Source organism: Muntiacus reevesi, chromosome 10, assembly GCF_963930625.1.
Source record: "Muntiacus reevesi chromosome 10, mMunRee1.1, whole genome shotgun sequence".
Classification (NCBI taxonomy): Eukaryota; Metazoa; Chordata; class Mammalia; order Artiodactyla; family Cervidae; genus Muntiacus; species Muntiacus reevesi.
Window position 1 is genome coordinate 61,418,595 of NC_089258.1, and position 20,841 is coordinate 61,439,435.

Sequence of the window (20,841 nt, forward strand, 5' to 3'; positions counted from 1 at the left end):
CGTCTTTCAAGTGTTTGATATGTCTCCAAATCTCCTCGGGTCGCTGAAGATCACAGCATTTTCGGAAAGTTCCCAGTGAATATCAAGTTTGGATTTAAAAATTCCAATAGTAGTATTATCTGCAACTAGAATATCTGTGTGATAAAAACTTCTTAAGAAGAGGTTCTCCAGGAGAAGTTTGGTAGCACACAATACAGTTGAGGTCTTGGAGAGATTCTATTCTGTGAAGACACAGAGGGGCAACGTTTATCCAAACGGCCTGTGGTTCACCACAAACACACCAGTATCATACTTGAGGAATTAAGTATATGATCCTGAGTTCACTTATTATTTTCCGTATAATTAATATGACAAATGTAGGAAGTGGATCAATCTCCCCTGAGGCTACTTTTGACATTTCCACACGCTCTGTTGCCATCTTATCGGTCTACTTTTCAGCTCCTTGGTGTTATCCATGTCACTGCTGTGGAACTTCATATTTTCCTCCTCTGGGTCTCCCTTGAATTTCCCAGCCTCTGACATGGTACCTTGTGCATGACCATCAGTGGTTCATATCAGTGTTTTTAACTAAAAGAATAGCTGGTTTCACTTTCTGCCCTAGCTCAGATCAACATAGTCAGCTCTTTCAATGATGTCGTCTCTTCTCTCACTCCCCACTGCCCTCCAACTCTTGCTACTTTGTTCAATTTCTTCTGCCCCACCGGCTGGTGGTTCAGAGAATCAGTGAAACATGGGGGTAGGAGGCAGTTTAAGCATCAGAAAGTGCAGTGTGGCTGACTGGTGTCAACACAGCTTGTGATCCAATAAGCCGGATAGCGACTGGGGCTGGGGGACAAATCAAACGGATTCCTCAGGGAACTATTAGATCAAACCCAAATGTTTACTTATTTATTGAGATTTCTTTCCCTATTTTTATTTCTAGCCTATTCTATGCTAACTTATCCTTATAAATGGAATGGAATTTTTGACTCATTTTTCACCTAATGCTGATTTTATAGCGATGATGAATGGAAGCTGTTTTTGTGAGCCAACCTGGAAATTTCTCTTAGCTTGAGGCTATTTATAGTGTTCAGATTTATATCTTTTTACTCACCAATTTGTGTTTTGGGTGCTTTAAAACAACTATGCTAATATGTAAGGTCCAAAAGACTTATATGCAAAAATTTGTCACTATAAGACACAGAAAAACCCTGAAATCACATAATTCCAAGATTATTATCTCTTTCAGAGTGTATCCCCTCAGAATGGATATAGAATTCCTAGCACTAATGGAATTCTGAGATGGAAGCTACCTTTGAGATTATGTAGGCTGGTGACTTTCTCATTTCATAAATGAGGAGCCCAAAGTCAGAGGCTGAATGGAAACCAGAGAGCTCCTGACACTAATCTTGTTGTTTTTGTAATAAGGAAGAAATTATACCCTGGGTCATATGCAAACATCAGTTTACTGAACTTGTTCTAATTGTTTCCCAGAGTGGGAGGAGGATGAAATGATAAAAGGTATGTGAAGGGGACCTGGAAGTTTAAAAACAGGTGCAACACTGTACTGATTAAGTAAACATTTATTTGGAAGGTTGCAATGCAATGTGCCTAGCATGTACTGGACAAAAAGAGATAAACAATCAATGTCTCTAGCTAAAGAATTTACAAGCCAGATAGAAAGGGAGATGAGTATGAGCTAGAAAAAAAATTGGATAGATATTATTCTAAGAACTATGGACAGTTTTGTGAAATATTAGTTATGGTGAAACTTAACACACAAGTTTGCAAGAAAATAAAGGCGGGAGTGGGGCACATTTCTTCTCTTTGTCTTTTCCAAATTCATAAATGGAAAAAACTAATACCTTGTAATGGATGTGGTGTGTGTGTGTGTGCGTGCATGTGCTCAGGCCTGTCAGATTCTTTGAGACCCTAGGGGACTATATATAACCTGCCTGGCGCCCGTGTCCATGGCATTTTCCAGGCAAGAATACTAAAGTAGGTTGCCATTTCCTTCTCCAGGGGATCTTCCTGATGCAGTGATCCAGCCCGTGTCTCCTGCATCGGCAGCGGGATTCTTCACCACTGAGCCACCTGGGAAGCCCTTATATAATGGAAGCTTTGTGTCTTTCTGGTCCTTTAGAGCTAAGTGAGGATGCCAAATGAGAACCCAGTTCAGTGCCAGGGGAGAGCGTCACTTCCAACAGTGAAGTCACAGGTTGATGTGAGATGCCTGACTTAACAGTGCGTTCTAGGGCGCAAACACTGTTGCTACATTTCCAGCCTCGTCCCTAGCGCCTTGCCGGCTGTGCTGAAACAGTCAGAGCCCACCAGGCCACACTGCATCTGGCGTGCTCGTGGCAGCCTTTTTTCCAGGCCCACCCTGAAGTCCCACCTATGCCGGGACGCTCTGGAAGGAAGCCGATGGGCGGTGTGGAGCAGCGCCTGGCCCCTTCTGTCCTCCAAGAGGCCACACCCGACACAAGGCCCCCATTGTGTCTCGGGGAACAGTGACCCCCACAGTCCTGCGCCGGCTGGCCTTCTTCAGGGGAAGCCAGCGGCGCTGGCTCCCGCTACCCCAGCCCGGCCAGGGGCGCGGCGGCGGCTGGGGGCGCAGGTGGCCGAAGCGCAGAGCCGCGCGCTCTAGGGCCGCGCGGGCGCCCGGGGCCCCGCACGCCGGCCTCGCGCGGGCGCCGCCGCACCTGGGGGCGGAGCCAGGCCCGCGGCCCGCCCCCTCCCGGGCGCGAAGCCCCCTCCCCGCGCCCCTCCCGCCGCGCTGTGGACGCGCGCAGGTGCCGGAGGCCGCGCCAGCCCGGGACCTGCGGACTCGGGCCTGCCATGGAGCACATCCGCACGCCCAAGGTGGGTGCCACGGGTGCGGGCGGACTAGGGATGCTGAGCGGGCGGGAGGCCCGGCTTCCCCGCCCCGGCGCAGGCCGAACCCGCACCGCGAGCGAGCGAGCGAGGCAGGAGGCAGCGCCCGAGCATCTCCCGCTTCGCCGGGAGGCTGGGCTTCCTGGAGCTGCCGCCCAGGCCAGGCCCTGGCTGCTGCTGGATCTAACCTCTTGTCCTTGGGGGGTGCGCGGTGGACTGAGGGCTGGATGGAGGGAACCCTAGTTGTCTGTTGAGTAATGGGGCTGCGCTCCCTTCTGGTCTAGCACTAGGTTGCTGCTTTAAAAAAAAACCTTTTATTTTTTCCCCCCCCTGTTGGTTGCTCTGAGCAGTGGAAAGAGAAACAAGCCTTCCTAATGACAGGTGCAGGGAAGCGAGTTAGGTGCAGGTGCGTTGAAGGCACTCGGGAAGCTTGTTGAATCTAAGGCTTGAGACCCGCCCTTCTGCTTCTGCGTCTTCAGGCTATCTATCAACTGCAGTGGACCTTGGGCCGAGTAGATGATCCGTGTTCGCTCTAGTCTAAATGTATTATCTGTCCTTCCGCCTTCTTGCGTTTTCCAGTGGGTTGCAACTTACAGATCGTCTGCTGGTGTGTTTTGAACAACAGCAGCTCTTACCAACTCAACAAAAGCGACTGGTTCCAGGTCATTCCAGTTAAATAACACTGGCAACACTGACTCCTGCACCAAACCTTCCTACCCATAGTTGTACTAGTGATACAATTTAGAGCGGAAAAGGTGATCGACGTTCCCGATAAAAACCCTAAACTAGTGACAAAACCTGTTTCAGCAGCCAACTGCCTACCTGTCTCCTGTTACTGCCTCTACAGCACCTTGCCTTGGCTGGTTGATCTTTTCCAAACCTAGGCCCTTGACCGCGAAGTCAAAGCTGAGTGGGCGGGACGTAAGAGGCCCCAGGGCTCCTATTGATGACACGGGGCCATTGCTTTGCAGTAAGTCCAGGAGGAAAAATTTATTCGTAAATTCTGGAGTGGTTCCTAAGTGCCTCTTTGTAAAAGCAATTTTTACAATTGTCTCATATCAGTGGAAGAATAAAATCTTTTAGTTCACTACGTAATGTCAGTTCCAACAGTAAAATTCAATTGTATTGATTTTGCACTGTGCAATTAAATTGTTGCATCACAGTCAGGAAATTGTAAACTTAAAGGAGAGTGCCATAAACCACAAAATAGATGGCTCAAAGCTTTCAGGGTTTAAGTGGTGCTAAATAATTTATCCTGGAGTGAGGAATTTAGCTCATGCACTCTCTGCCCTTTCCAAGGGCATCCTTTTTTTGTTGTTGTTTTTTCCTGATGAAGGGAGCTCTTGATAAAAATGTCTGATGTGAATGTCAATAGTAATAGGGTGAAATGATATCAGGCGCTTTTTTTTTTTTCCTATGAAATGTGAATTTTGGGAGTCAAGGCCTTTTCTAATCTATTCAAACCCGTTGTTTATAAAACCATGTGTGCAAACCTGAACAGCAAGCGATATTGTCACTTGTTTCTCAAACTAGTTTTCATAAACACGCCGTAAGCAGTGTAGTACTTCAAACCAGAAATCACCTGTCAGGAAACAGAAAGAAATAGCGGTTGGGGAGGGGGTGGTTGGAATGGGAAGTTGTCTGAAATGTCATTGAGTTGAGAGTTATTAACATTTAGGAGAGTGCAGGTGGAAAAAATTAAAAGTTACAGAGGTTGGGTGGATCCAGTCTGTTTATTCATTCAAGTCATTCCACAAGTATTTGACAACCTTTCCTGTGAAAGGTTCTGTGTTATGTCCTGGGAGGCCCTGGTCTGAAGAGTTGCTGTTCATTCACTCAGTCGTATCCTACTCTTGGCGACCCCATGGACTCTAGGACGCCAGGCTCCCCTGTCCTTCACCATCTCCCGGAGATTGCTCAAACTCATGTCCATTGAGTTGGTGATGCCATTCAACCATCTTGTCCTCTGTCGTCCCCTTTTCCTCCTGCCTTCAATTGTTCCTAGCATCAGGGTCATTTCTAATGAACTGGCACATCAGGTGGCCAAAGTATTGGAGTTTCAGCTTCAGGATCAGTCCTTCCAATGAATATTCAGGGCTAATTTCCTTTAGGATTGACTGGTTTGATCTCCTTGCCGTCCAAGGGACTCTCAAGAGTCTTCTCTAATGCCACAGTTTGAAAGCTTCAATTCTTCGGTGCTCAGCTTTCTTTATGGTCCAACTCTCTGGAAAAATCATAGCCTTGATTAGATGGACCTTTGTTGGCAAAGTAATGTCTCTACTTTTTAATATGCTGTCTAGGTTGATCATAGCTCTTCTTCCAAGGAGCAAGCGTCTTTTAATTTCATGGCTGCAGTCACCATCTGCAGTGATTTTGGAGCCCAAGAAAATAAAGTCTGTTGCTACTGCTGCTGCTGAGTCGCTTCAGTCGTGTCTGACTCTGTGCGACCCCATAGACGGCAGCCCACCAGGCTCCCCGGTCCCTTGGATTCTCCAGGCAAGAACACTGGAGTGGGTTGCCATTTCCTTCTCCAATGCATGAAAGTGAAAAGTGAAAGTGAAGACACTCAGTCATGTCCGACTCTTAGTGACCCCATGGACTGCAGCCTACCAGGCTCCTCCGTCCATGGGATTTTCCAGGCAAGAGTACTGGAGTGCGGTGCCATTGCCTTCTCTGAAAGTCTGTTGAGGCACCTGTAAATCTAGAGAGGAATGTGTACACAGGACAGTGGGCAGAGAGGTCAGTGGATAGAGGGTCCACTCTACCATGAAGGGTCAGGGAAGGCTTCTTCAAAGAGCTGAGTCTTATCACGCAAGATGCCAAAGAAGATCAGGAGCATTGGAGATGCTGGCAGGCAGTTGTGTATGTGTGATGTGTTGTAACACGCCATTACAACTTCAAAGATGCCAAAGGTCTTAACAGCGATAAAGATAGAAATGATGACACCATTCCTTGAGGTTAAACAATATCATTTTACTTTATATTTTAAAAACACTTAAAAATTTTTGTCTTTAGTTTTTTTTCTTCTAGTTTTATTGAGATAGAATGTACACATGGTGTTGTATAAGGTGTATGGTGTAATGATTCGACTTGCATACATCATAAAATGATTACCACAATAAGTTAATGACCACCCATCATCTTATAGAACATTAAAGAAATAGAAAAAAACTTTTTCTTGTGATAAGAACTCTTAGAATTTATCATCTCAACTTTCATGTATAACATATAGCAGTATAAATTATATTTATCATGTGATACTTTCCATCCCTAGTAGTTACTTATCTTATAACTGGAAGTTTGTACTTTTTGACCATCTTCCCCCAGCCACCCCCGTTCCCATAGCCACAGATTGGATCTCTTTTTCTATGAGATTGTTTGTTTTGAGGTGCAGGTAACAACATCACTGTGTTAGTTCCTGTTACACAACATAGTGATTGCATATTTTTGAAAATTTCATTTTACATTTAAAAAATATTTATTTATTTTGGCTGTGCTGGGTCTTCAGTGCTGCATGGGCTTTTCTCCAGTTGCAGTGAGCAGGAACTACTCTCTGGTTGCAGTGTGTGGGCTTCTCATTGCGGTGACTTGTTGCAAAGCACGGGCTCTAGGGCACACGGGCATGAGTAGTTACAACTCCCAGACTCTATAGCACAGGCTCAATAGTTATGGGGCATGGGCTTAGTTACTCCGTGGCATGTGGGTTCTCCCAGGACCAGGGATCGAACCCATGACTCCTGCATTGGCAGGCACACTCTTCACCACTGAGCCATCAGGAAAGCCCCGATTTCCCATTTTTAGGTACAAAACTGGTTTTCACAGTATAAATGAAAAAGGGGAGAATACTACTGAAGAGCTTGTGTTGTAGAATGCATAATTACTGATGGTCATATTCATCTTTGGTTTTGGCTTCCATTATATGCTGGGGGTGTTGAATAGGTGTCTTGCCTTATATTGTATGATTTCATGTGTTAGATGAACAGTGAGGCGTATACACGAAGTTTATCTGTAGGTTTGACGTGGGTTTACCATGTGGGTAGCAGGGACTTATTTTAAGAGGAGAGGAAATGCGTGTATAATGTGCAGTTGTTTTCCTATTATAATGAAAGTCATTCATTTACTCTGTAAACTGCATGATATCCATCACACTGTGTGTTCCACTTTAGTCTCTGGAGTGCAGTGTAAAGAGACAGATGCCCATGAATAATCTGGAATGCTTTGCGCATTTTTCTCTCTTGATGTGTGTGTGTTTAACTGAAGCCTTTAATAGAGCATATGCTAAACAGGGTGTTCTTCTCCCAGAATGGTTCCTGTATCAGAAAGAAAAAATGTTCCAAGATTGAGCTAGTTTGCAGTTGGGTTGAAGTGAGGACATCAAGGATTACCTGTATTCATCACAGTGAACTTTTTGTTTCTACTTCACTGTCAGGCTTTCTTTGACACTCTGAAAACTTGCTGGTAAGAAAAAAAAACCTTGCAAGAAGCTTAGGGATAATTTGGGTTCAAGTGTTAGTCCTACAGAAAACCTTCAGGGCTTTCAGAAGCAGCTTGAAGTGTTTTGTAGGGTGTGGGTTTGTATTGGATAGGTGCTAATGAGTCTAGCTGGGATTCTGGCAAAGCAGTCTCTACTTTTTGTGCTTTGGCCTTTCCAGAAGACATTTTTCCCCCACATGTGTACATTTGAGTTGTGAAATAGAATACGCGATGACCTTCAAAGCTCCAAATTGACCTTGAAAATGCCTTCTCTTCCTTTCCACCCCCACCCCCCTGTTCTGAGCTGTTACCCTCACAGCCTCCTAGCTGGCCTCCCAAGTTCCTCTTTGCTCTTCTCCAGTCCCACCTCCATGGAGGGAGTTGGGTGATGCTTTTATGACACAAATTGGTTATGTTACTTCCCTGCTGGAATTCTCAGATGGCTTCGCTTTGTACCCAGGATAGGGAGGGAGAATCCCTGGAAAGGCCTGCCTGGACAGACTGCTGCTTGCTTCCCATCCTGGTCCTGTGACAGTCGTCCTCTTGCTCACCTCCCTCTGATTCCAGCCAGCCTTCGTGGGTTCCTCCTCGCCTGTGACAGGGCTTTTCTGCCTGAGGACTTTCGCACTGCTGTTCCTCCCGGGGGATCTTATCCCCGCTGTTCACCTGCCTAAGTCTCCAATCTTCCTACTTTCAGATTCAGTGTAATTTCCTCAAGGAGGTTGTTACCCCATTCTTCATCTAAATCAGGGCTGCCTGTTATGTTCTATCATGGAACCCAGTTTTCCACCTTATGCCCCAAGTTACATGCAAGTTTTATATTTATGCAAGTGATTATTTGTCTCATCTCAAGCTCTTCTGTTAGACCAGGAGCCCTGTGGAGGCGAGGATCACATCTCATTCACCCCTGTATCCACAGCACCGAATATAGTTTCTGGGACCAAGCAAGTACACAGTAAATAAATTAGTAATTGGATAATAGAAAGAATGAGTAATTCCTTTTTTAAAGATGTTTTCTATTGTGTTAAAAGTCACATAATGTAAAACATATTATTTTAACCATATTTAACTGTACGTTTTAGTGGCTCTAAGCACAGGAATGAGTAATTCTTAATTTCAGCACTTTTGTTTTTAGTTTTTTCTTTAGTAATTCAGGCCTCTTGTACATTGTACCCATGACTAGGTACAATATCGTCAGTCTTCTAATAGTATAAAGTACCTGTGGATGTCAATATAGTTTATAAAATTGATAGCATATATATAACGATATGTATTTTGTCATTAAATACAGTTTTAATGAGACAGAATTAAAATAACGTAAGATTCCCCATTCAGTCTTTTTAAAGTGTAAATTTCAGTGTTTTTAGTGTATTTCCATTGTTGAGCTTCTCTCACCACTATCTAATAGGGAACATTTTCATCAGCCCCTAAAGAAACCCATTACCTATTAGTAGTCAGTCCTCATTCCCTGCAGCTGGAACGATAAAGAATCTGCCTGCCATGCCGGGGACTGGGTTCAATCCTTGGGTCAGTAAGATCCCCTGGAGAAGGAAATGGCAACCCACTCCAGCATGCTTGCCTGAAGAATTCCGTGGACAGAGAAGATTGGCGGGCTTTTAAAGTTCATGGGATGGCAAAGAGTCAGACATGACTGAGTGACCAACACTGTCTAGGTCCATCCAACTCATAGCAGATACTGGTGCTTCATTCCTTTTTATTACAGAATAATATTCCATTCTGTGGACTTACCACACTGCTTATGCTTTCATCAGTGGAAGGTTATTTAGGTTGTTTCTACGTTTTTTATTATTATGAATAGCACTGCTGTGAACACTCTGGGAGAACATAACTTTTTATTGTTTTTACTATTATTGATTTTTATTGTTACACATTTAAACAGTTTCTTAGAGAAACAACATAATGAGATGAAGTTATGTCATTCCAAAATTCACTTCTAATTTGTGATAATATGCCTTTTTATAATCATAGGTAGTATGCTTTTTCTCTTAATGACCTTTGTACCCACCATTATTTTGTATATGCCTATTTTATATTTGAATGTCATCTGCCTACGTATTGTTTTAATAACTGTGTAGTATTCATTTGAGTGTGGTTTGCTGGAACTCTATCCACTCACAGGGATTTGGGTTTTGTGTCCCTAGGAAATTCCCTGGTATGGGTTTCTCAGTGTGTTATTTGCCCAGAGTGGAATGGGGAGGGTAGGAACAGTCTTCCTAAGGATTCTAATGATGTGGTATCTTTCAGTATTGGAGGGCTTCTCATATGGCCCAGGGTTTAGAGAACTTCTTTATAGTCCCAGAGAGCAGCAATGGAGGGACTGCAGAGAAGAAGATCTTGGCTCCATGTAGAGAAGTTCTTTCCCACCATTATCCCTGTTGTGGGGCTTCCCGGATGGCGCCAGTGGTGAAAAACCCGCCTGCCAATGCAGGAGACATAAGAGATGCGGGTTCGATCCCTGGGTCGGGAAGATCCGCTGGAGGAGGGCATGGCCACCCACTCCAGTATTCTTGCCTGGAGAGTCCCATGGACGGAGGAGCCTGGCGGGCTACAGTCCATGGGGCTGCAAAGAATCGGACACGACTGAAGTGACTTAGGGCACACACATCCCTGTTACAGAAATCAGTGGATGACAGGTGTTTTATGCAGAGTCAGGGTGATGCTTGTCAGTGGAGACGTGAAGGTGTTTCAGGCATCTGAGGGGAGAATAGACTAGAATCGTGCTTGGATTTCTTCTGAGCCCGATACCCAGCTACCCCAAGCTTCCTGCTTCTGATGCTGAGAGCTCACTGTGTCCCTTGGCAATCCACGATGACCATGGACAGCTCTAGACATTAGGAAGTTTGCTTTATATTTAGTCAAAATCTGGCTCACTGTAGTTTCTAGAAATTGCATCTAGCTCTGTCCTGTGGGATGTTCTCCACTGCATCAACCCTCCTTCCAGAAAACGGCCCTTCGGCCGCCTCTGTAACCTCTTCCTGCCACCTAAGTGTTTGGCTTATCACTGCCTGTTCTGGCAGCCAATCAGTGGCTTGCTTGGTCTTAAGTTCTTTTATATCCTGGTTACTTTTCTCAATGAGTTAAAACAAACTAACAAACATGTGATTACTCTAGGTTTTGTTGAACTCAAGGGGAGTAAAGTTTGCTAACTGTTTTTAAAATTTAAATATCATCCAGCCACAGCTCAGTGGCCTTCTGGTGAGCTGACTGTGGAAGGGAACCCTGAGGTTGTTTCCACACATTGAGCTGCAAAGTCAGGTCTCCCCCGCCTTTTCCTTGACTGATAGTATCGTACACTTTGCTTTGTTAAGTCTTATCTCATTGGATTTAGGGCTTCCCAGAGACCCTGATGCTGGGAGGGATTGGGGGCAGGAGGAGAAGGGGACGACAGAGGATGAGATGGCTGGATGGCATCATCGACTCAATGGACATGAGTTTGAGTAAACTTCGGGAGTTGGTGATGGACAGGGAGGCCTGGTGTGCTGCGATTCATGGGGTCGCAGAGAGTCAGACGTGACTGAGTGACTGAACTGACGTGGCTCAGTGGTGAAGAATCTGCCTGCCAATGTAGGAGATTCAAGAGATGCGGGTTCCCTGGGTCAGGAAGATCCCTTGGAGAAAAGCATGGCAACCCATTCTAATTTTCTTGCCTGGAGAATCCTATGGACAGAGGAGCCTGGCTGGCTACAGTCCGTGGTTTTAGCTTCTTGCCCACTGCCCCGCCTCCCCCCGAATTTAACTTCTTACACACACTCACCCACCCCTTAGTGGATTTAGCTTCTTGCTTAATCCCTAGCTCTGTTCTTTGGGGTTCTGATGCACGTCTGCTGTTCCTCTCAGCCAGGTACCATCCACAGCCTTGCCTTCTGCTATTACCTCATCCGTGATCTCATCCAAGAAAGAAACTGAATTAGGCAGATTTGACTTCTTCATAGCTTAAGTCACTTTGCCTTCATCTCACAAGCTTTCCATCCTGATAACAGATATACTAGGTCCCTCAGCTTGGTGCCAGCTACCATTTGATAAACTTGCCCTCTGTCATCTCTCCAGCTAGCTCATCAAAGACAAAAATGAAGTAGTCTGTGAGTGATTGAGTGAATCCTCGTGCTGACTGATGATTTCCTTTTCTAAGTTCATACAAAATTCAATTTTAGAATCTTGCCTGGAATGAATGTCAGACCCACTGGCTTATAATTCAAAATTCCACACCCCCATTTGAAAATAGTGACCTCATTTGCGAGATCTGTCATAGAGATTCATAGAATCATGAGAAGCCTGGCTTTGTGTCAGTCACTATCATCATACTGTCAGCACTAAGTGTTATATCTTCTTTCATCTTTATTAAAAAAAAAAAAACATTTTCAGTGATAATAGTGTATTGCCTTTTGATTCCATAATAGGAAAAATATAGAAGTTAGCCACTGTTAATATTTATTTCCTTCTGACTTTTTTTCTTTGCATGAATGTTCAAACTTTTTCTTTGCTTGTTTGGAAATTAAGGATCGATCCTTGCCTGGAGAATCCCATGGACGGAGGAGCCTGGTAGGCTACAGTCCACGGGGTCACAAAGAGTCAGACACGACTGAGCGACTGCACTTTCACTTTCAATTCCATTTCGTACTATGCCTGTTTTCATTTACCCTATTGTGGTCTTTGAAAACATGCTTTTAGAAGACTATGTGATTTTTTTTTTTTTTATCCTATGGTTATGTCATTATCACATTAAGCATTTCCCCATAAGGCTGTTCCAATAATATAATGATGAATATCTTGTTTATTATTTGCATATGTGATTACTCCCTCAGGATAGAGCCCTAGATGAAATTACTGTGTCTCAGAAGATGAACAATTTTATGGCTGATATGTGTTGCCTAATGATTTTCCAAAAACATTATATTAAGTTTCAGAAATGGAGTATAATGTCTTTCTCACTGTACCATTGCTTTATTATTTAAAAAAACATTTGTTAAAGGGGGATAGTGCTTCATTAATTCATTGTATGTAGTTTTTTTTTAATTTCTAGTGAGATTGAAATATTTTTCCAAATTAAGTTTATTGACCATTTTGTTACTTTTCTGAATTGTCTATTTGTATCTTCTACCATTTCAATAATTCTTGTTTTTGTGTGTATGTATAGTCTGTGTGTATAATGTTTATATTTATTTAAAAATAGCTTTACCGAGATGGAATTTACATACTATGAAATTTACTCTTTTGAAGTATGCAGTTCTGTGCCTTTTTGTTTGTATTCACAGTTATATAACCATTACAGTTGTCTAATTCCACAGCACGTCATCACTCTAAGAGGAAACTTCTTACACTGGAGTCACTCTGCATTTCTCTCTTGGCCCTGCTATCCCCGGCAATCATTAATGTACTTTCTGTCTGTATGTATTTCGCTTTTCTGAACATTTCATGTAAATTGAATCATGCAATATGTGGTCCTTTGTGGCTTGCTGTTTTTACTTAGCATAATGTGTTAAGGTTTATTCAAGTTTGTAGCATGAACTGGTACTTCATTTCTTTTTCTCCATTCTGTGGCTATATCACGTTTTATTTTTCAGGTGTTAGACATTTATGCTGTTCCAGTTTTTTGCTATTACAAGTAATGCTGCTATGAACTCCTATGTGGAAATTTTTGTGTGGGCATATGTTTTTATTTCTTTTAGGTGGAATTTCACTCCTTTGAGTGAAATTACTCTCATATGGCAATCCTTTGTTTAACGTCTTGAGGAACTGCCAAACTGTTTTCTGGAAGTGACTGCACCATTTTAAGATCCCAGCAACGATGTGTGAAGATTCCCATTTTTTCACATCTCTGCCAGCACTTGTTATTGTCAGTCTCTTTTATTCATCCCAGGGGATGTGAAGTGGTATTCATCATGGCTTTGGTTTGATTTCCCTAATGACTAATTATGTTGAGCATCTTTTCATGTGTTTAATGACCATTTGTGTATCTTTGAAGAGCTGTCTATTCAAATCCTTTGTTCATTCTTAATTGGGTTATTTGTCTTTTTAATTATTGAGTTGCAAAAGTTCTTTATACATTATGGATATAAATCCGTAATCCATATAATAAGTAATCCGATATAAGTCCGTAAGAGGTATGACTTGCATGTGTCTTTTCCCAGTCTATCGGTTTTTTTTTCATTGTCTTGATGATGTCCTTTGAACACAAGGGCTTTCCTGGTGGTTCAGATGGTAAAGAATCTGCCTGCTAATGCAGGAGACCCAGGTTCAATCCCTGGGTCAGGGAGATCCCCTAGAGAAGGGAATGGCTACCCACTGCAGTATTCTTTCCTGAAGAATTCCATGGGCAGAGGGGCCTGATGGGCTGCAGTCCATGCGGTCACAAAGAGTCGGACAAGACTGAGTGACTTACACACTTTTTTTTAATGCAAAAGTTTTGAATTTTGATGAAGTCAACCTTACCCAGTTTTTCTTTTGTCACTTGTGCTTTTGGTGTCATATCCATGGGTGTTTTTTTAAAAGCTCCCCTTTTTTTCTGATTAAAAACGTAATACAGAAAATTTAGTTCAAAAAAACCTAAAGAAAATGAAAGCCGGGCATCATCTCAACACCCAAGAACCGCTGTTAACTTTGTATCTATTGTAAGCCCTTTTCTCTGATAGCTCAGTTGGTAAAAAAAAAAAAAAAAAAAAAAACCCTCCTGCAATGCAGGAGACCCTGATTCAATTCCTGGGTCAGGAATATCCCCTGGAGAAGGCTACCCACTCCAGTATTCTTGGGATTCCCTTGCAGCTCAGCTGGTAAAGAATCTGCCTGCAAAGTGGGAGACCTGGGTTTGATCCCTGGGTTGGGAAGATCCCCTGGAGAAGGGAAAGACTACCCACTCCAGTGTTCTGGCCTAGAGAATTCCATGGACTGTGTAGTCCATGGGGTTTGCGAAGAGTTGGACATGACTGAACGACTTATCTTTATATTAACTTTATATATATATATATATGTAACTTTTCTTTGTATAAAAATAGGAAAACAACATAAAACAAAATTAGGTCTCTTTTATTTCTGTGTGTGTGTGTAATTTTGGAAAGTGAGAACCTGTGTTTTGTATCTAATAGTATACCATAAATATATTTCTTACTTTATTAAACTTTCTTCTGAAAACTGATCTGTCGTCAGTACACAGTCTCACATTGTGTGGAGGCGTTATAAGTTGTTTAGGGTTGGAAGGCAACCACTTCTCCATGGGTCTTAAACATTTCTGCATTTTTGCTCTGAGGTTATCTTTATCAAGGGTGATTTTGTAGTGAACTGCCTTGGAAGAAAGACACCGTTCCTCCCCTGGGCAAAGGGCAGATTCGTTTGCTATCCGGGATAAGAAAGACGATATTTCCCTCGGGACAGAGGTTGCTCAGGCTTGTTAGCAGCCCTCTCACAAGGTTGGTGTGTGGACTGCTCTGGGCTCCGAGTTCCTCATCCGGGAGCCGCTGTGTGCAGGGCCTGCGCTGGGCACTCTGTTCCCGTAGACTGGGGAGGAGGCGGGGGAGGGGGTAGGTGCTTGGCGCAGGCCTGGGGCCCCGCGTCCTGGGTTGCAGAGTCACGGAGGCCACGTTCCTGACCCCGGAGTCTTGTGTCTTCTGTCAGCATCCTTGATACCACGGATGACACTAATTTTCGAGGTTGCAAGCAGATTAACATTTCAGACATTTTACAGCTTTTAACTAAGTTTATTCCTTAATATCTGATATTTATTTGCTTCTGTTTTGTCACTAGAACAAATAACTGTGATAAGCATCAGTGAATTTAAATTGTTGGGCAGATCTCTCTGTCACCTCAGCTTAAACTTCTGAAGTGTGTTTGCGGGTTCTGTTTTTATATATATCGTAAAGATTTTTTTGCGTTATCTGCTACATCTGCCGTTGGAGTTGTGTCTGCTTTACCACTGTAAGCAGAGGGACTTTTTTTCTTCCTTCTTATGAGAATGATAAATGAAGTGGTGTTGTTCAGTCGCTGAGTCGTGTCCGGCTCTTTGCGACCCCGTGGACTGCGGCATGCCAGACTTCCCTGTCCTTCACCATCTCCAAACTTGTGTCCCTTGAGTCAATGATGCCATCCAACCATCTCATCCTCTGTGACCCCCTTCTCCTCCTGCCTTCAATCTTTCCCAGCATCAGGGTCTTTTCCAAGGAGTCAGCTCTTCACATCAGGTGGCCAAAGTATTGGAGCTTCAGCAAGTGTGGTTTCTCATTAACTTATATAGCTTTGCTTATCGGTGAGATTGAATATACTTTTGGTGGCTGGCTGTAACAGTAGCAATATAGTAACAGTACTGGTGAAAGAAAATCCTTCAGTAGTACTGTCTGTGTGCTAGGCACTTGATTCATTAGTCCTTAAAATAACTGTTAGGTAAGTATTATTATTATCCCCATTTCACAGATGAGGAAACTGAGGTGAAATAAGTTAGCTGCAAGGAGCAGAGTGAGGATTCAGAAGCAGACAGTATATCTACGATTGCATTCTCAACAACTCCGCTGTCTTGCATTTAGATGTTGAGAGCAGGAGAGAAGGTGGTCTGGGTTCCCAGTGCTTCACACTCCCAGCCCTCCTCACATTCTTGCCCTGAGGGAAGGTATCAGACATTCCTCTCCTTTTTTCTTATTATTGCTATTTGGTTTTGTCAAAAGAACCAAGGTCAGCCTTTTGTTTTGATTTGAATCTGTGTAAAGACTGTCAATCCTAAATAAAATCAACCATCAGTATTCACTGGAAGGAGTGATGCTGAAGCTCCAATACTTTGGCCACCTGATGTGAAGAGCCGACTCATTGAAAAAGACCCTGAAGCTGGGATAGATTGAGGGCAGGAGGAGAAGAAGGTGACAGAGGATGAGATGTTTGGATGGCATCATTGACTCAATGGACGTAAGTTTGAGCAAACTCTGGGAGATAATGAAGGACGGGGAGGTCTGGCGTGCTGCAGTTTATGGGGTTGCAAAGAGTCAGATAGGACTTAGTGACTGAACAACGAAGACAGATTATTGCCCAATTGTTAAGGGCTGTTCCATTGTCCAATATTTGACAATATTGAGGAGGTAGCCTGTGTAATCAAGTACATGATCTCACTTCAGAAACAAGGCTGATAAGTTTGTTACAGTGAAACACACCACTTAAGGGATGTGTGTATGGTTATGACTTATTTGTATTGTTGTATGGCAGAAACCAACAGAACATTGTAAAAAATTCAAAAAAATAGGAAAAAAAAAGTATAGCTGTAGCAGTTACATTTTCTTTAGTTTTCTGAGTTGTGGCTCAGTGGGAGTTGTGGTCAAGCATTCCTTGATACCACCTACCTGTGTTGAAATCCTCACTTCTAGTAGGTTTAGCAAAAGTGTAGCTGAAGTCTGGGTTGTCTGGGTGTGGGTACAGAACACATAATGTGTCATAGACCATAAGAATCCCTATTCATATTATACTGTGTAAGAAAGCAGGTGAAAGTTAAAGTCGCTCAGTTGTGTCTGACTTTTTGTGACCCCATAGACTATACAGTCCATGGAATTCTCAGGCCAAAATACTGACGTGGGTAGCCTTTCTCTTCTCCAGGGGATCTTCCCAACCCAGGGATCAAACCCAGGTCTCCCGCATTGCAGGGGGATTCTTTACCAGCTGAGCCACAAGGGAATCCCAAGAATACTGGAGTGGGTAGCCGATCCCTTCTCCAGCAGAATGCAGGCAGACTCTTTACCAACTGAGCTATCAGAGAAGCCCTTTCTAATTAGGGGGATGTACACTGTATGTGTGTGTGATGGTGAAAATTCTGTGACGAGAAATAACACAATATAAGGAGGAGAGGGATGTCGGTGCGAGTGAGTTAGGATGGGTCTGTTTGATATAGGCTGATAATACAGCCTTCCTGATAAAATGACATTTGAGCAGAGGCCTGCAAGTGAGGGAGCCACTCACCCACTCACCTGAGGACAGCAGAGGGTCTGCAAGTGGGCGCGCGCTTGGAGTCTTCAAGCAGGAAGCCCGGTGGGTGAGGGGCAGGGATGGGGAGCAAGCTTTAAGGCGGGGCAGGGACTCTCACTCTGCCTGTGGGGAGATGCACAGAAGGGATTCGAGCTCTGGCTTACCTTTTACAGGATCTTGGGCAAAAATAAACTGGATGCAGGTGGGAGGGTAGGCAAAGATAGAAAAAAGGGAGGAGAGTAGCAGTGGGGATGGAAATACATGGTGTGTGTGTGTGTGTGTGTGTGTGTGTGTGTGTGTGTGTGTGTGTGTGTGTGTGTGTGTGTGTGTGTGTGTGTGTGTGTGTGTGTGTGTGTGTGTGTGTGTGTGTGTGTGTGTGTGTGTGTGTGTGTGTGTGTGTGTGTGTATCTCCTGGGTCAGAAAGATCCACTGGAGAAGGGAAATACATATGTAAACCAAATATATTTAAAAGTAGAGTGGTAAGGATTTACCGATAGAGTAGATAAGAGAGGAGACAAAAAGAGGAGTCAAGGAGAGCACCTAGGTTATTTGCCCCAGCCTGGAAGGGGGCGTTGTTGAGATGGGAGGAGCCACAGGAGGAGATCAGAAGTGAGGGGAGAGGGAGCCTGGGGCTCAGTTTTGGACACGCTGAATTTGAGATGCCTATTAGGCACACAGGTGATTTCCTTAGTAGGATGGAGGCATCCCCTTGAGGAACTGCAGGACAATATGAGAGTGGCATACTTTTTTTTTTTTTTTAAAGAAATAGGGCTATTTCTTCTTTATCACTTTATAAAGATCTCAAATCCTTTAGAAAGTAGTCTGATGTAAATAAAGTCAGTCATTAAATACAAATTCTGGAAAACTTTCTCATAAACCATATATGCTTGTATGTTAGGTCAGAGTTCCCTATAGATTTCATTGCGTCTAAGGACTAATTAATAACATCAAATTATTTTCAGTTGAATATTGAATTATGTGTCTTGCACATAAATAATATATGTAATTTTGTTGTTTAGTTGCTAAGTCATGTCTGACTCTTTTGTAACTCCATGTACTGTAGCCTGTCAGGCTTATTCCCAATAGCTTAATTTTTGTTTTTCCCCACCTTCACCTATCATTTACCAAGATTTACCAAGATGAACTGTAAACAGATACATTTTCCAGCATGAGAGGAGTGTAAGATTTAAAGGTGTGCTACATGATTCCTTTGTAATATAAAAGATTCTGCTATGCTTTCTCTGGTTCAGGTATTTGCATCTGTTTTCAAAAAACAAACAAGTACCTTTCTAATTCAACAATAATAACAAAATCCAAACAGCCCAATTAAAAACTTGGCAGAGACTTGAATAGATATTTCTCCAAAGAAGATATCCAGATGGCCAATGCGCACCTTAAAAGATGTCCAGCATCACTAACTGTTAGGGAAATGCAGATCAAAACCACAGTGGAATACCACTTCATACCCATTAGATGGTTACTGATAACAAACAAACAAAAATGAGTTTTGGCAAGGATGTAAAGAAGTTGGAACTCTTGAGCATGACTGGTGGGAATGTAAAATGGAGCAGCTGCTGTGGATGACAGTTTGGCGGTCCCTCAAAAACTTAAACATAGATCCAGCAATTCTGTTCCTACAAATACTCCCCAAAGAATTAAAAACAGGAATGCAAATAGACACTTGTATGCCTATGTTCATAGCTGTATTAAGTGAAAGTGAAGTCGCTCAGTCGTGTCCAACTCTTTGCGACCCCATGGACTATAGCCCGCCAGGCTCCTCTGTCCATGGGATTCTCCAGGCAAGAATACTGGAGTGGGTTGTCATTTCCTTCTCCAGTCATAGCTGCATTAGTCACAATCAATTATTATAGTATTATACAGAGTAGCTTCACTACCCTGAAAACCCTGTGTTCCACTTACTCATCCCTCCCGTCCCAGCCGTTGGCAATCTCTGTTATCTGTGTGTCTTCACAGTTTTATCTTTCTCAGAATGTCATACAGTTGGAATCATACATTAGGTAGCCTTTTCAGTTTGATTTCTTTCACCTAATAATATGCATCTAAAGTTCCTCCATATCTTTTCATGACTTGATAATTCACTTCTCTTTAGTGCTGAATACTATTTCATTGTGTGGATGTATCACAGTTTACTCACTCACTTAACTGAAGAACATCTTAGTGGCTTCCAAGTTTTGGCAATTATGAATAAAGCTGTTATAGACTTCTGTGTACAGGTTTTTGTGTGAATGTAAGTTTTCATCTCCTTAGAGTAAATCCCAAAGAAGGTAATTGCTTGATTACCTAATAAGAGCATGTTTGGTTTTATAAATAAACCACCAAACTTTCTTCCAAAGTGACTATACCATTTTGCATTTCTATCAGGAATGAATGAGAGTTCTAGTTGCTTCACATCCTTGTCAACATTTGATGTTGTCAGTGTTTGTATTCTAATCAGTGTGTAGTGGTAGCTCATTGTTGTTTTAATTTGCATTTCCCTAATGATGTATGATATAGGAGGTATGCTTATTTGCCATCTGTACGTTTTTGGTGAGATGTCTGTTAAGGTGTTTGACTCATTTTTTAATCAGAAATGCCTTTTGCAAATATTTTCTCCCAATCTATGGCTTGACTTTTCAGGTTTTTAATTTTTTTGGCCATGTCTCTTTTTAAAAAATTTTTAATTGGAGGCTAATTGCTTTACAATATTGTGGTGGTTTTTGCCATACATCCACATGAATCAGCCATGGGTGTACATGTGTTCCCCATCCTGACCCCTCCCTCTCACCTCCTTCCCCATCCCATCCCTTAGGGTCTTTTACAAAGCAGAAGTTTTCAATTTTAATTAGCTCTTGCTTATCAATTCTTTCTTTTGTAGATCATGCCTTTGCTGTTGTGTTTAAAAAGCACTGCCAAACCATCAAGATTTTCTTCTGTGTTATATTCTAGCCAGTTGTTCGTTTTTTATTGTGTCATCTATATTCATATTGTTGAGTTGTAAGTCTTTGTATATTCTTGCAGATATTTTCTTCCATTTTGTGGGTCATTTTTTTCACTTTCTTATTGTTGTCCTTAGAAGCGCAAAGGTTTTTGATTTTGATAAAGTCCAATTTACCTATTTTTTCTTTGGTTGTTCATGTTATATGCCATATCTAAGAAACCATTGCCTACTCCAGGGTCATAAAGATTTACACTGTGTAGTTCCTTGATCCATTTTGAGTTAATTTTTGTATATGATATGAGATAGAGGTCTACATTCACTCTTTTGCACATGGGATTCCAGTTGTTCCAGCATCCTTTACTGACTTTCCTTATTCCCTTTGTCTGCACAACCTGTGAAAAATTGTTTCCCTATAGTTGCTCAGACCACAGATGCTTGGGTTTCTTACTGGACTCTTGGTTCTATTCCTTTGATCTTTATCCTTCACTAGTACCACACAGTCTTGATTACTATAGCAATGTATATGATCTTGAATGAGTCACTTGAGGTCTCCCAAAGCCTTAATTTCTCCATCTGTAACTCATTAGGACACTATACAAGAGGATACATAGGATACATTGAAATACTTAATA

General features: G+C 42.7%; 1 protein-coding gene across 2 annotated transcripts in view; it reads left to right on the forward strand.

Annotated features, from left to right (window-relative positions):
- The first annotated feature begins 2,749 nt into the window (after positions 1-2,749).
- The window catches only part of MTMR7 (myotubularin related protein 7), a 98,855-nt gene continuing 80,763 nt past the window's right edge, over positions 2,750-20,841 (forward strand). For both annotated transcript variants that reach the window (XM_065901554.1, XM_065901555.1), the window contains exon 1: positions 2,750-2,841. In XM_065901554.1, coding sequence (XP_065757626.1) covers positions 2,818-2,841 — 24 coding nt within the window. In that variant the 5' untranslated portion in view covers positions 2,750-2,817. The remainder of the gene's footprint in view (positions 2,842-20,841) is intronic.